The sequence below is a fragment of the Schistocerca serialis genome, chromosome 1 (genome assembly GCF_023864345.2).
Source record: "Schistocerca serialis cubense isolate TAMUIC-IGC-003099 chromosome 1, iqSchSeri2.2, whole genome shotgun sequence".
In the NCBI taxonomy this organism is placed as follows: Eukaryota; Metazoa; Arthropoda; class Insecta; order Orthoptera; family Acrididae; genus Schistocerca; species Schistocerca serialis.
Window position 1 is genome coordinate 906,024,530 of NC_064638.1, and position 15,031 is coordinate 906,039,560.

The following is a 15,031-nucleotide window of genomic DNA, read 5'->3' on the forward strand; positions in this document are numbered from 1 at the left end:
TTTCTGATGATCGTGTCGTTTCCTTGCCACTGCTGACAGACCAACTACCATGTTGGGCACTTCACGTAGCCAACATGTATGCCTCTGCTGTTACATCTGCTGCCTCTCTGTCAGATTATATTGATGAAGGTGTACGAGGAATCTCAGATGTTATCGTCCATGCTGCTGGAACTGCTATTCCCCTTTTTACAGGTACCCTTGTCGGCCAGTGCCATGGTGGACCATAAACACTGAAACAGCTATTCAGGATCGCCGATAAGCCCTGCAGTGATTCAACAATATCTTTCAGAGACCAACCTTATCACTTTCAGGCGATTTTTGTGTGGTGACGTATCCCTCTTCATCTCATGTATGGACCAAGCTCCGTGGTCTTATGGCCACCACCAATTAACAGCTGTTCTGGGTCTTGCCCTAGGGGTGGTCTTTGTACCATTTCATCCGTTCTTGAAGAATGCCTTGCGACCCACTTTGCGACTGCATTGGCGTCCTCTTCCTATTTGGCCACCCTTCTACTGTAGAAGTGACAAGTTGAAGACATCCCCTTACGTTTCACTCCCCATGAAGCTGAACCCCATAATGAGCCCTTCACTGAGTGAGAACTACTGCAGGCTGTTGCCTCATCCCAGGACACAGTCCCAGACCCTGATTCAGTTCACAGTCAGATGATCCAATACATGAATGTTCCCCAGAAGCACATCTCTTCAGCATCTTCAGCCATACTTGGCTCCAAGGTGCCTCTTGCAATTTTGGGATATCATAGTTGTCCCAATTCTTAAGCTAGGCAAGAAACCATCATCCCTCAACAGTTACTGGCTGATTAACCTTACCAATGTAGTCTGTAAGTTGCTGTGTTCTTGAATCTTGGGGCGTTTTGCCCCCCCCCCCCCCCCCCCCCCCCCCCCCAACAGTGTGGTTTCAAGGATTGACAATCCACAACCAACTATGTGCTTAGGATGGACGCGTCAGTGTGACAGGCAGTTTTTTACATGCCAACACCTTATTGCAGTCTGTGTTGACTTGTGTAAGGTGTAGAACACCTCTTGGCATTATAAAGTTTTATTTATCCTCCATGACTGGGGCTTTTGAGCCACCCTACAGATTTTTACTCAGCAGTTTTTATCCCACCAGTTGTTGGGGGTCCCGCAAGCCTCTGTGTTGAGTGTCACTCTTTTCCTCATCACCATCAATTGGTTAGTGATCGCTGTTGGGCTGCTGGTCAGCCCTATGTCGTATGTCGACCAATTTTGCTTCTGGTACATCTCCCACTCAGTAGCTTGTGCTGACTCCAGTGGGCCACTGCGTGGGCTCTTTCCCATGGTTTCCAAGCCTCTCCTGCAAAAACAATGGTCACATATTTCTCCCTTTATATCACAGTCCATCCTGACTTGGAACTCTGCTTAGCACCTGGATATTATAGCTCAGTCCCATTTCTTGGGCCACCTTTTTGATAGAAAGCTGACTTGGCTGTCCTATATTCGTCACCTAAAGGCTAGATGCATGCAGAAGCTTAACACTTTCTGCTTCCTCGTCCACACATCTTGGAATGCAGATTGTTCTACTCTTATCCATGTTTACAGGACCCTGTTTTCGTCGCTACTCTACTTTGGTTGCCATATTTACGACTCGGCAGCTCCTTCAGCTTTGAAACTAACACGCCATTCAGGATCGTAGTGTGCATATAGGCCACTGGTGACTTTCCGCCTACTTCCATAGACAGTCTCCTTGCCTAAGTGGTGACCTTCCATCTTCAGATTTGATGGTACCAGCTCTTGGTCACCTATGCAACCACCATTTGACATCATTCACATATCCAATTCTCTTAGCATGCGATGGGTGTCATCGTCCCGATACACTCAAGTGGGATTACCAGTTGAAATGGGTCCCGTTTCCCTCTGCCAAGATCTCCATCTCTCCTCTCTGGATGTGCTCTCTGTATTTTCTCTTGTATTCCCCTTTCAATGGTGTCCAGCCACAGATTAGGACAGATCTCTTCCAAGGTTCTAAACTCTTGGTCACCTCTATGAAGTTCCGGACCTTGTTATGTCCAGTTCGTCAAGAGTGCCATCTTTTACTTCAACAGCCATAAAAGTGTGTACCAGATGGGATATGCTTTTACACCTCCTGCCTACATGGAATGCCATTCGCTGCTGGGAACAAGTAATGTGTTTATGGCAGAGCTGACAGCAATTAGCAGAGCCCCCCCCCCCCCCCCATTTTATTAAACGGGTCTCCCTTGACTGTGTTGTTCTTAGTATTGGCTCAATGAGCAGTCTTCATGCTGAGAAAATTAAGTCCCCCCTTGTCCTGACTATGTTAAGGCAGGATGATGGAACTATGACACATAGACCATATCCATCAGAAACATTGTGCCAGGTCTCACTGCAGATAACTCCATATTTACCAAATCTATTAAATGGTGCCCTGAGGGTGGGACGGGGGTCTCTAGTCCGGGAAACAGCGAACACAGTAATTATTAAAAAAGTCACAGATAGGGATCCATCAGAAACAAAATCATACCAACCAATTTCATTGTTAAATACAATGGCTAAGGTCCATGAGATACTTCTATGTAACCGCCTCCAAGCTCACAGGAAACTCTATGGCCTTAGTCAGTACCAATTTGGCTTTAGAAGGGGAAAATCTATTAATGATGTGATTAATTGGGCTTTCAAATTGTAGAAAAGACATTGCAGAAGTACACAGTTGTGATTCTTATTAACATTGCTGGCACCATTGATAATCTTTGGTGGCCAGCAATGTTTGCATGATTTCGAGAACTACAGGATCCCTGTAGTTTTTGAGACTATTGTAGGAACAGAGTGGCTGAGTGGCAAGACGGCAACCACAAGGTTGTAAAATGCATTACCGAAGAATGTCCACAAGGCATTATCTGCGGACTCATCTTCTGGAATATCACGATTGAACCACTCTTGAATTTAATCGAGGGAGGTGGATGTTCAGAAGGGATTGTTGTTTATGCTGATGACCAGTTATTTGTGATGTCAGCCAACACAAGAGCACGGTTGGTAAACAAGGCCAGTGGTATGCTACACACAGTACAACAATGGTGCACCAAAACAAATTATCCATAGCAGCACAAAAAAGTGTACATAATGCTTTAAGGATCACTACAAAGACACGTGACAATTAAAATAAACAACACTAACATAAAATGCGAAGTAGTAACTAGATATCTTGGGATACACATTGACAAACGACATAGCTTCAATGAACATGCATGACTAATCACAAAGGTGAAAGTATACTTCACAAACTAGTGACAGTAAATTCGACATGATACAGACTACCACTCACATACATAAGAATGTACCCTGTGCACTTTTTGAGTTGGTTAAGCTTTGCAGCTAGTAGGTGGACACACAGACTCGCTCTCGTCATGAATAGGATAATTGTTAGACAGGAACAGAGGAGTGTGTTACTTAGACTATCTGGAGCATCAGTCGATTGGCTGTATGTGGTGCTTTGAATATGTCTGATCAATATAACCATCAGATATTTCGCTGCAGCATACTGGCTGAAGACGGGTAGACCTGAGAGAGTGTTGCAGAACATGAGGCAGCCCATAGAAGACAGGTGCCAATGGGCGGACACTTGGCAAAAAGCATGGGACGAGAGTGATAAGGGCCGTCGAGTGTTCATTTATGCCCCATAGCAGGGAGCAGTTATGGTTGCACCATGTCAACCCCAGCCAAGGCATGGTTCATTTCGTCACTGGACATGGCCCTTATCCCACGGACTTGCACCGCAGGTCACTTTCAGGAAGTGATCGTTGCACATGCGGGGAAATTGGTTCCCCAGAACACTTCCTTTTGAAATGCATTACATACAGGCACTAATGCAATAACATAATGGAAACAACACTATATCATCATCTCAAAAGCAGAATATGACATATCCAGAAGGGGCAGAAGTGGAAGACAGGCCGACATAGATAGCTCGAGTAGCACATGTACTGACCGTCATACGAGTGACAGTGACAACACTGACATAACATTCTCACACAAAATACACATAATGTAAAACACGTGAAACATGCACATCTACTCATATGAACATTAATCTCATTGTGAAATAATCTAATTAAAAGTAGGAGTAATTAGAATAGTCCATGGGTAGATATTGTTGTAGAATCCACATTACACCTGTACCCAGCATTGTTACAAATTAACACACAATTGTAAATGTAATAATATGAATGCAATATAAATTTAATATAAAGTAAGCAAACAAAAACATAGATTGTAAATACATGATATAAACAGATTTTGTGTATTACACAATTATCCCTTTAGTGACCAGTGGGAACTATAGTTCCCACTTATTTGTTTTCACTATAAGTTCAGTGGTAATCTGCGTTCCCACTTCTAACTTTGCTGCCATCTCTGTTAGAGTGTGCTAATTGCATGTAGATTGTCAATGGGAGCGCAAAAGCGGTTGTATTCCTATCTTGTCAGTCAATCAATGGAGAAGTGCAGATCCCCCCTGAAAACGAGCCACTGTTTCGACCGCTACAGCATTTTTTGTGTAGTGTGCTTTCCTTTTGGGTGTGAAGTGACTTGTGTTGTATTTATCTACTTTTATATTTACGAGGAAGATAGTATTCGCGTATACTTGCTGGATTTGTCTGAAAATTACATAAATATTACAAGGTAAGTTAGTGGAAACTATTCTTCCCACGGAACTTGTGTGAAGTGCAATGCATATGGCTGCGCAATCGGCATCATAGTTATTGTTTGTTTGTTATTGTTTAGAATGCCTGGACTGATGCCAGAAGAAGTTTTCAGAATTTTGTATGCGTTACCAGAAGATGTAGAAGATTCAGATATTGATGCTGACTCTGATGATGATTTTGAGTCACGAAATACTTCATAGATTTTGAACAAAAATGGTGATAACTTATTGTTTCAAATGAAGACAACTGTTTCAATTTGACAATAGACACTAGTGAAATTGGGAACATGTCTCCTTGTTAGGCAAGTGTATCTGATTTAACCCCAGAAACAGCTGCTGCAACATTTTCTTTTAGTGATAAAATGTGGAATGAGAATATTTCTTATTTGGAAAATCTTCCACTGAAATTAGAAGAAAGTGCAGAAAATATTGCAAATTTCTCAAAGTCTGATAAAGAAATAAAATGTTTCGAGTCTATATTTCCAGAAGAGCTGTTGCTTCATATTTGCAATCAGACGAACTTACATGCAAGGCAGGAAAGGTGTGTTGTGAAGTCAGGGAAGAAAACAACTAAAGTATCTTCCAGCTGGCAGGACATTACTGTTCCTGAGCTAAAAGCTTTTTTGGGAATGCATATTTTGATGGGTGTTCATCAACTTCCACAACTCGGAAGTTATTGGAGCAGTGATCCTATTCTTGGAGTAACTGCTATCTAACCACTCATGACAAAGCTTTGATACAAAAAAATTGTTGAGAACTTTCATTGCAGTGACAACAGCACGTGTGTCAAAAAGGGAAAACCAGGTTATGACAAGTTACACAGAATTCTACCTATCATCAGTGCAATATCAAATAAGCTTTGTAAAGTGTACAAACCATCTTCTGTTTTAGCAGTTGACGAATGTATGGTGGCCTTCAGAGGACGGCCAACACTCAAACAATATATGCCAATGAAACCAGTGAAGTGTGGATATAAATTGTGATGCGTGGCTGATGCTAGTACTGGGTACATCAATAAATTTTGATAACTACACTGGAAAAAGAAATATAAATGATAAGTGAATTTACTTTGGGTGAAGAAGTTGTGCTTATTCTAACAAAGGCAATGGCTTGCAGCAAAACGCGGGTAGCATTTGACAATTATTTTACAACAGTACAAATAATGGAAGAGCTACAGTCTCGTGGACTTTATGGCATCGGAACTGTTCGTTCAAACAGGAAGGATTTGCCTGATATGCTGAAAAAAAATTCTAGACTTAGCAGAGGAGAATTCGAATTTGCTGTCAGGTCATGTGTTGCAGCAGTGAAGTGGCAGGATAGTAAACTTGTTTGTATACTATCAAATTACCACAATCCCAAACACATTACGACTGTTTTTGAGAAGAAACAAAGATGGAAGCAGAAGTGAAGTATTCTGCCCACTGGCTGTGGCAGAGTATAATAAAATAATGGGAGGAGTGGATAGATTTGATCAGCTCAATGTTGTCAATTCCTACATTATGTGGAAGCTACAGAAGACAGAAGCAGACCAGCTAACATTTAGATTGCACTTGGCAAGGCAGCTTATCTCTCTGGCTTTTCAAGTTGTAAGCGAAGAGGAGGGCCCATTCATTTTCAAACATCAAAAAGAAGTGTGTCTGGAGTACCAGATGAAGTTCGTCTGGAGAAAGTTGGAACTTATTTGCCTACAACAGGTACAACAAACAGAAGATGCAGCCAATGTAGCACCAAGAACAAAGAAAGGAGAACAAAAGTAATGTGTAGCAACTGTTGTGTACCTTTGTGTGTAGCACCATGCTTCTCTAAACCTTAGTGAACTCAAAGGACAATATGAACGAATACAAATATAAATGAATATAATAGAGGGAAACATTCCACGTGGGAAAAAATATATCTAAAAACAAAGGTGATGTGACTTACCAAATGAAAGCACTGGCAGGTCGATAGACACACAAGCAAACACAAACATAAACACGAAATTCAAGCTTTCGCAACCAACTGCTGCTTCATCAGGAAAGAGGGAAGGAGAGGGAAAGACCAAAGGATGTGAGTTTTAAGGGAGAGGGTAAGGAGTCATTCCAATCCCGGGAGCGGAAAGACTTACCTTAGGGGGAAAAAAGGACAGGTATGCACTCGCGCACACACACACATATCCATCCGCACATACACAGACACAAGCAGACATCTGTAAAGGCAAAGAGTTTGGGCAGAGATGTCAGTCAAGGCGGAAGTACAGAGGCAAAGATGTTGTTGAAAGACAGGTGAGGTATGGGCGGTGGCAACTTGAAATTAGCAGAGATTGAGGCCTGGCGGATAACGAGAAGAGAGGATATACTGAAGGGCAAGTTCCCATCTCCGGAGTTCTGACAGGTTGGTGTTAGTGGGAAGTATCCAGATAACCCGGACGGTGTAACACTGTGCCAAGATGTGCTGGCCGTGCACCAAGGCATGTTTAGCCACAGGGTGATCCTCATTACCAACAAACACTGTCTGCCTGTGTCCATTCATGCGAATGGACAGTTTGTTGCTGGGCATTCCCAATTTTTGATCAGCCTTCAGATCACGGATAGTCTGGGCTTCAGCAGTGGTGATGTTGGGAGTAGGATTAAGGTTTTTTAAGAAGGATTGAGAGGCAAGGCTGGAAGTCAGAAATTCCTGGAAGGTTTGGAGAGGGTGATTTTGAGGAAGAGGAGGTGCGTCCCGCTGTGACGGAGGACGGAACTGGTCCAGGCAGGGTTCAGTTTGGATAGCGTCTTGGGGAGTTGCATCATAAGGCTGACCGATCAATCGTCATTCTTCCGACGGACAAGGGTTCCACGATCGTGGTACTTGATTGTCGGGAGTATGTGGCTGAGGGACTGCGTCAGCTTTCAGACAAGACCACATACAAAGTTTGCCAAGGTAACCCCATTCCTGATGTCCAGGCAGAGCTTCAAGGATTCTTCAGAACCTTAGGCCACCTACAAAACCTTTCACCTGACTCCATCAGCTTCTTGACACCACCGACACCCCGCACCCCTACCTTCTACCTTCTTCCTAAAATTCACAAACCCAATCATCCCGGCCACCCCATAGTAGCTGGTTACCAAGCCCCCACAGTACGTATCTCTGCCTACGTAGATCAACACCTTTAACCCATTACATGCAGTCTCCCATCCATCATCAAAGACACCAACCACTTTCTCGAATGCCTGGAATCCTTACCCAATCTGTTACCCCCGGAAACCATTCTTGTAACCATTGATGCCACTTCCTTATACACAAATATTCCGCACGTCCAGGGCCTCGCTGCGATGGAGCACTTCCTTTCACGCCGATCACCTACCACCCTACCTAAAACCTCTTTCCTCATTACCTTAGCCAGCTTCTTCCTGACCCACAACTTCTTCACTTTTGAAGGCCAGACATACCAGCAATTAAAGGGAACAGCCATGGGTACCAGGATGGCCCCCTTGTACGCCAACCTATTCATGGGTCGCTTAGAGGAAGCCTTCTTGTTACTCAGGCCTGCCAACCCAAAGTTTGGTACAGATTTATTGATGACATCTTCATGATCTGGACTCACAGTGAAGAAGAACTCCAGAATTTCCTCTCCGACCTCAACTCCTTTGGTTCCATCAGATTCACCTGGTCCTACTCCAAATCCCATGCCACTTTCCTTGACGTTGACCTCCATCTGTCCGATGGCCAGCTTCACACGTCCGTCCACATCAAACCAAGCAACAGTACCTCCATTATGACAGCTGCCACCCATTCCACATCAGACGGTCCCTTCCCTACAGCCTAGGTCTTCGTGGCAAACGAATCTGCTCCAGTCCGGAATCCCTGAACCATTACACCAACAACCTGAAAGCAGCTTTCGCATCCCGCAACTACCCTCCCGACCTGGTACAGAAGCAAATAATCAGAGCCACTTCCTCATCCCCTCAAACCCAGAACCTCCCACAGAAGATCCACAAAAGTGCCCCACTTTTGACAGGATACTTTCCGGGACTGGATCAGACTCTGAATGTGGCTCTCCAGCAGGGATACGACTTCCTCAAATCCTGCCCTGAAATGAGATCCATCCTTCATGAAATCCTCCCCACTACACCAAGAGTGTCTTTCTGCCGTCCACATAACCTTCGTAACCTCTTAGTTCATCCCTATGAAACCCCCAAACCACCTTCCCTACCCTCTGGCTCCTACCCTTGTAACTGCCGCCGTTGTAAAACCTGTCCCATGCACCCTCCCACCACCACCTACTCCAGTCCTGTAACCCGGAAGGTGTACACAATCAAAGGCAGAGCCACATGTGAAAGCACCCACGTGATTTACCAACTGACCTGCCTACACTGTGAAGCTTTCTATGTGGGAATGACCAGCAACAACACAGGCAGACAGTGTTTGTTGGTAATAAGGATCACCCTGTGGCTAAACATGCCTTGGTGCACGGCCAGCACATCTTGGCACAGTGTTACACAGTCCGGGTTATCTGGATACTTCCCACTAACACCAACCTGTCAGAACTCCGGAGATGGGAACTTGCCCTTCAGTATATCCTCTCTTCTCGTTATCCGCCAGGCCTCAATCTCTGCTAATTTCAAGTTGCCACCGCCCATACCTCACCTGTCTTTCAACAACATCTTTGCCTCTGTACTTCCGCCTTGACTGACATCTCTGCCCAAACTCTTTGCCTTTACAGATGTCTGCTTGTGTCTGTGTATGTGCGGTTGGATATGTGTGTGTGTGCGAGTGTATACCTGTCCTTTTTTCCCCCTAAGGTAAGTCTTTCCACTCCCGGGATTGGAATGACTCCTTACCCTCTCCCTCTCCTTCCCTCTTTCCTGATGAAGCAGCCGTTGGTTACAAAAGCTTGAATTTCGTGTGTTTGTTTGTGTGTCTATCGACCTGCCAGTGCTTTCATTTGGTAAGTTGCATCATCTTTGTTTTTAGATATACAAATATAAATGTAATGTTTGACATGGTTTTTGTACTAAAAAATAAAGGATATACATTTTTTGAAATTAGCAAGTGAAGTTACTCCGGAGTTCGGTGGGAACATTAGTTCCCACTAATTTTTTTATACTCTCGGGCTAAACTCTCACTTTCAAGATTTAAACTATGATTTTATGAATGGTTTCCTAGCCCAATAAGGTATTCATAAAAAGTCTACAACTTCTGGAAATAATTTGGTCACTAAAGGGTTATACAAAATTAGAGGGTCCACTATCCACAAAGTCCAGTTTTATTCTACAAAAATGTCTTTACAAGAGTAATAATAGATTAGTGGTGGTTTGTTATATCTCCTTCAGCTATGTAGGAACAGTGTACAACTTAATTAGGTTACATTGAGGCAGGATATTGTTTCAAAGCCATGCAGAATTTGTTTACTAACTAACCTAGTGGAAGTAGCTGTTATGTAACTTAACAAGCACCAACTCACACAGCACTCTAACAAAAAAAAATTATATCCACATTGAATGAACAAATTGAGTATTCCCGAAGAGAGATGTTCATGTGCATAATGCTAAAATGGGTAGCCCATATGTGGACGCTAGATTTGAAGCTCAATACCAAGTTCCCTTCCTGAGGTGGTGGTGGTGAAGGGTTATCTATATCTACTCTTTCCTGTTTCCCTTTATTCTCTTCTTAAATTATATCATAAATTTGTAATTGCCTACTTCCAAACTCATGCATTTTTCTTAAAAAAATAAGTTTAATTGCTGTAAGTACATAGAGGATAACATGAAAATGCAGACAAAAGAAATGCACGCAGCTCCATCTGTATGGAGTGCTGCATGGGCAACAATGCCCATGGCCACAACTGCTTAGCACAATTTTGCTGTGCAGTGGTAGCCATGGGTATTGGCTAAGAGGTCTGTGTGGAGCACTATAGCCCGCATAAAGTAATAATTTGCAGTCCCTAGTAGTCATAATGCAGCTTAAAAGTCTTCAAGTTATTGACTGATGTGGTTGTTGCCACCATTTGGTCTCCGCTATTTGTGATTATCTCAGTGAGCTTCATTGTGCTGCCTTCTCAGTTGCATTTCTTGCATCCCAACTCATGTGCATTTTTCAAGGAATGAACTGACCAACTGTTTGGCTGGAAGAGCACTTACTTGCTCCCTATTCACTTCACTAATCCCAAGTGAGGATTTGCAGGTGTACATGAGATTTCTGTTCACCCAGAAATGGATTTACATTTGGTGTTCTACTGCCCCCATCTAATATATCCAGCACAATCGTGGAGACTACTGTAAGGAAGGAATCCACAGTCCTTTGTTGTCTTGGCATCGGTCATACCAAGTCAACCAATAGTTTTATTTTCTGTAACTAGCCACCCTGATATTGTGGTTTTGGAGCCTTGCAGACGATAGCTCATATCTTGGTGGAATACCCCTTTGTTTTTGGCCCCTCACGTCAAGTATGGACCTCAGGACGCATTGCCTCTAATATTGGGGGGTGATTCATGGATCGTTGACCTGGTTCTCGGTTTTCTCCAAGAAAGTGGATTTTATTCTCAGCTATAAGGTTTTATTTTACCTCCAGAGCAGGGGCAGGGTGATAGGGGATGGGGTATCTCCCGCTCTGTGCTAGCTCTGTGGGTTCCCTTAACCATTTCCTTGAGCAGGCTACTCTTTCATCCCTTTTACTCTGTTGTAATTGCTTTTAGATTTGGTTTGCATTCTTTCTGCTGCATACAGTTTTCTATTCTAGTTGTCACACTCTATTGAATAGTGGGTGCTCTTGCCTGTAATAGATTAGGTGTGGGACTGCTGTGGGTGAGACATTTCTTGTCGCATGCTGACCCCGGGGTGCTCACCTGCTGACTTCCTTATTTCCTTAATCTTCCTTCTGTTCTTGGCAGAACAAGAAATGCGCATTATGTTTTTAGCTTTTCCGCTTTTGCTGTTATGAATCTCCTGACTAGATCAGGAAAGGTTCTCAGCAGATGTCTCTATTTCTGGATGCATCATTCTCGTATCGGGGGACTGATGACCTTTTGTATGGTCACTTCCCACCCCCACTCCCTCCCCCTCAGTCAGTCAGTCAGTCAGTCAACCAACCAACCATCCTACCTCCGAATCACCTTAATCGTGTGCCACACCCCGCCGACTCTAGTACCTGTGCATCACTTGCCCAGCCTGTGCACCTGCCATCCCTCCCTCCCTCCCTCCCTCCCTCCCTCCCTCCCTCCCTCCCTCCACATTCCTAGCCAACAAACTTGCTGCCTCCCTGTGAATGGCTAGCTACCCCCCTTCCAGCTTCTCTCTCCCTCCCTCCGTCCCTCCCTCCCTCCCCCCTTCCCTCTCTCCTTCCCTCTCTCCTTCCCTGCCTCCCTCCCTCCCTCCCTCCCTCACTCCTCTACCACTCCATCCAACATAAACCCCATCCCACCATACCCCACCTGCCGACATGCAATCCTGGCATTGTGTGTCCAACTGGCACACAATATAGGGTCACTTTGTGTGTGTGTGTGTGTGTGTGTGTGTGTGTGTGTGTGTGTGTGTGTGTCTGTGTGTGCGTGCGTGCGTGCGCGTGCGTGCGTGCGTGCGTGCGTGCGAAGTTTCCTTTCTCTTTTTGATGTGCCTGTCAATGACTCAGTGCTTCTGCTATTCAGTAATTTGGTGTATGTTACTCATGGAATGGAATGACTGGACTTCAAATAATTTTGAATTTGTCAGAGTTATTTGAAATTTGTGCCTGCAGGATGTTCCGCTCTGGGATGCGTCGGAATGTTAGAATGCTTCTTGTCGGTGAAAGAGGTGTTGGAAAAACATCGCTTATCCTCTCACTCGTCAGTGAAGAATTTCCTGAAGACGTACCTAGCAAGGCGGAAGAAATTATAATCCCACCAGATGTTACACCTGAACAAGTACCTACACACATTGTAGATTATTCAGGTAAGTGGATTTAATTAAGGCAATATGATACTTGACAGGCCAGTTGGTCTCATTGGAGTTCATTCTCATGGGCTTTTATATATTGGCTTTGTGGTGTTCAAACATTAACATGTGATACATCTGTCTATTGCACATGAAAGCGTAGCTATGTCAGTTATTCTCAGACATTAACTTTAGCAGTATAAACTTAGATTTAAGGTTTTTATTTCTTTTGGATAATAATGTAGTATTTCAGAGTTTGGTGTGTAAAAATCTTGATACACATGTATTTGTATAACATCACTGTTTGATTTCCTCTGGAATGCATCACACACTACTGTGTAGTGTAGAAGAAGGGGAGGATGTATAACTTTATAATTTGGACTTGTTGTTTTGAGTGTCAGCCTTGCTGAGCGATTGCCTTCACAGGGTCTCAGATCAGATAAAGTTATTTCCTTTATTTTTCAGTCTTCTGTATTTTGGTGATACAGTAGTTGGAGTAACTTTTCTTTTTCTTCTTCACTTCTGAATGTAAAGTACCTATTCTTTCCCACTGGACTCGCATTCGGGAGGATGACGGTTCAATCCCGTCTCCGGCCATCCTGATTTAGGTTTTCTGTGATTTCCTTAAATCGTTTCAGGCAAATGCCGGGATGGTTCCTTTGAAAGGGCACGGCCGATTTCCTTCCCAATCCTTCCCTAATCCGAGCTTGCGCTCCGTCTCTAATGACCTCGTTGTCGACGGGACGTTGAACACTAACCACCACCACCACCACCACCACCACCACCTATTCTTTCCCTGTTCAGATGTTTTGTCTGCTGAAAGAATTTCATAAAATCTTTTGAAGTTGAAATTCAACTACTCTTCAAATTTTTTACCTGTTGATCTTGTCTTACAGCATTGGCCATTAATGAACAACTTAAAAAAGAGAAATTGTTCTTTTAGGATTTTCTGGAACCTTGCAAACACAATAAAGTTTTACTTCAAACACTGTAATCAATCTGAGATCCTTTATTTTTGTCTTGAAAGCACATTTTCATCGAGCTTTGGCCGCCTACAACAAATGTGGTATCCTGAGAGCTCCATCAGTCATCTCTTTTCAGATGACCCCGCATTTCATGTTTCCTTACTCTGTCTCCCACAGTTTGAATAATAGGTTGCACTCAAAAAATCAGCAGAACCAAAACAATAGGTTTAGTGTTGAGCCAAAAAATTCCAGTAGTCTTACAAATGGAAAATGAAAATGTGGACGTTGTGGGAAGCTTCTAGTACTCGGGTACTTTTTCTCTCTTCAGGTAATACCATACATCTCTTCAGGTAATACCATTCACCAAGTGATTAGTAGTAGAATACAAAAAAGTTACATTTTACTTCGTATGTTTTTGGTACTTCAGGATGAAAAATTTCCACAGATTTCCAGCTTTATGTTGTGTGAAATACATTTTGTACCTATGGGGTATCATTGATTACTGAACCAGCAAAGAGCCATTTCCAGGTAACAGAAATGAAATTTCTCCATTCTTGCAAACAAAAGGAAAAAAATGAATGAAATAGAGATTTAGCATTTTCATTAGAAAAAGGTATAATTTTTATGTAGAGAAAGTGTTCCTGCAGTACCCCTTGAGTTTGTGTGATGGAAATGTTGCTGAGAAGGGACCAAGAGGAAGACCTCTTGATAATTGGGATGAGATCTTCAAGAATCTCAAAACTGGGAACCTCAGCTGGCATCGGTTATAAAAACAAGAGTTGTGCTGTGACAAAGCATTGTAAAGGACATTCTTAACAGGCTCCTAGAATATAGAGGTGATGGTGTCACAAGCATATGAAAACTTTTCAAGCTAACAATACCAAGTACAGCCAGAGTATTAATTGGCACACTTAGAATTTGTTTTCAGCCAACAGCTTAACTTTCAATCTCACAAAAACTCATTTATACAGTTTAAAACTAATAATGACTATTACAAGATTCATAGACATATGTGTATCATTGATCATGTAATGGATGAAATTTAGTGAAACTTTTCAACCTCATCTGGCATATTTATTGTTCTAAAAAAAATTGGAAACACTGTCAGCAGTCAGTTACGTGCTTCAGTCCACAATCTTTTCACTTTTTTCCAATGGTAACTGGTGAAATACCCTGAGTTGTTCTATTTAAGCTCCCACAGAAATGTTCGGGGTGTTCTCCCACAATGCTGCACAAGCCGTACTTGAGTTTGTGCACTATTACTATAAGTTGGTAGGTTGCTCCAGGAACCCTCTGTGGTAAAGACTCACCTTTTCAGTACCAGAGTAAACATCTTTGTTCATTGAACTAGAAGTATATGGCCGATTACATGGAGAATAGAGTTTCCTAATGACAGGATTCTGTGTGTGATAGAACTAGAGACTGGTGTTGTGATTGGAGATATCAACTTACAAATGAATTTCCCTTAATTGCATAATGATAAAGTCTCGAAATGTATCTGTGTGG

At 43.0% G+C, this 15,031-nt stretch overlaps 1 protein-coding gene across 3 annotated transcripts in view; it reads left to right on the forward strand.

Annotated features, from left to right (window-relative positions):
• LOC126411880 (mitochondrial Rho GTPase) overlaps positions 1 to 15,031 on the forward strand; it is a 181,961-nt gene that overhangs the window by 20,399 nt on the left and 146,531 nt on the right. For all 3 annotated transcript variants that reach the window (XM_050081399.1, XM_050081400.1, XM_050081401.1), the window contains exon 2: positions 12,385 to 12,578. In XM_050081399.1, the coding sequence (XP_049937356.1) occupies positions 12,385 to 12,578 (194 nt within the window). The remainder of the gene's footprint in view (positions 1 to 12,384; positions 12,579 to 15,031) is intronic.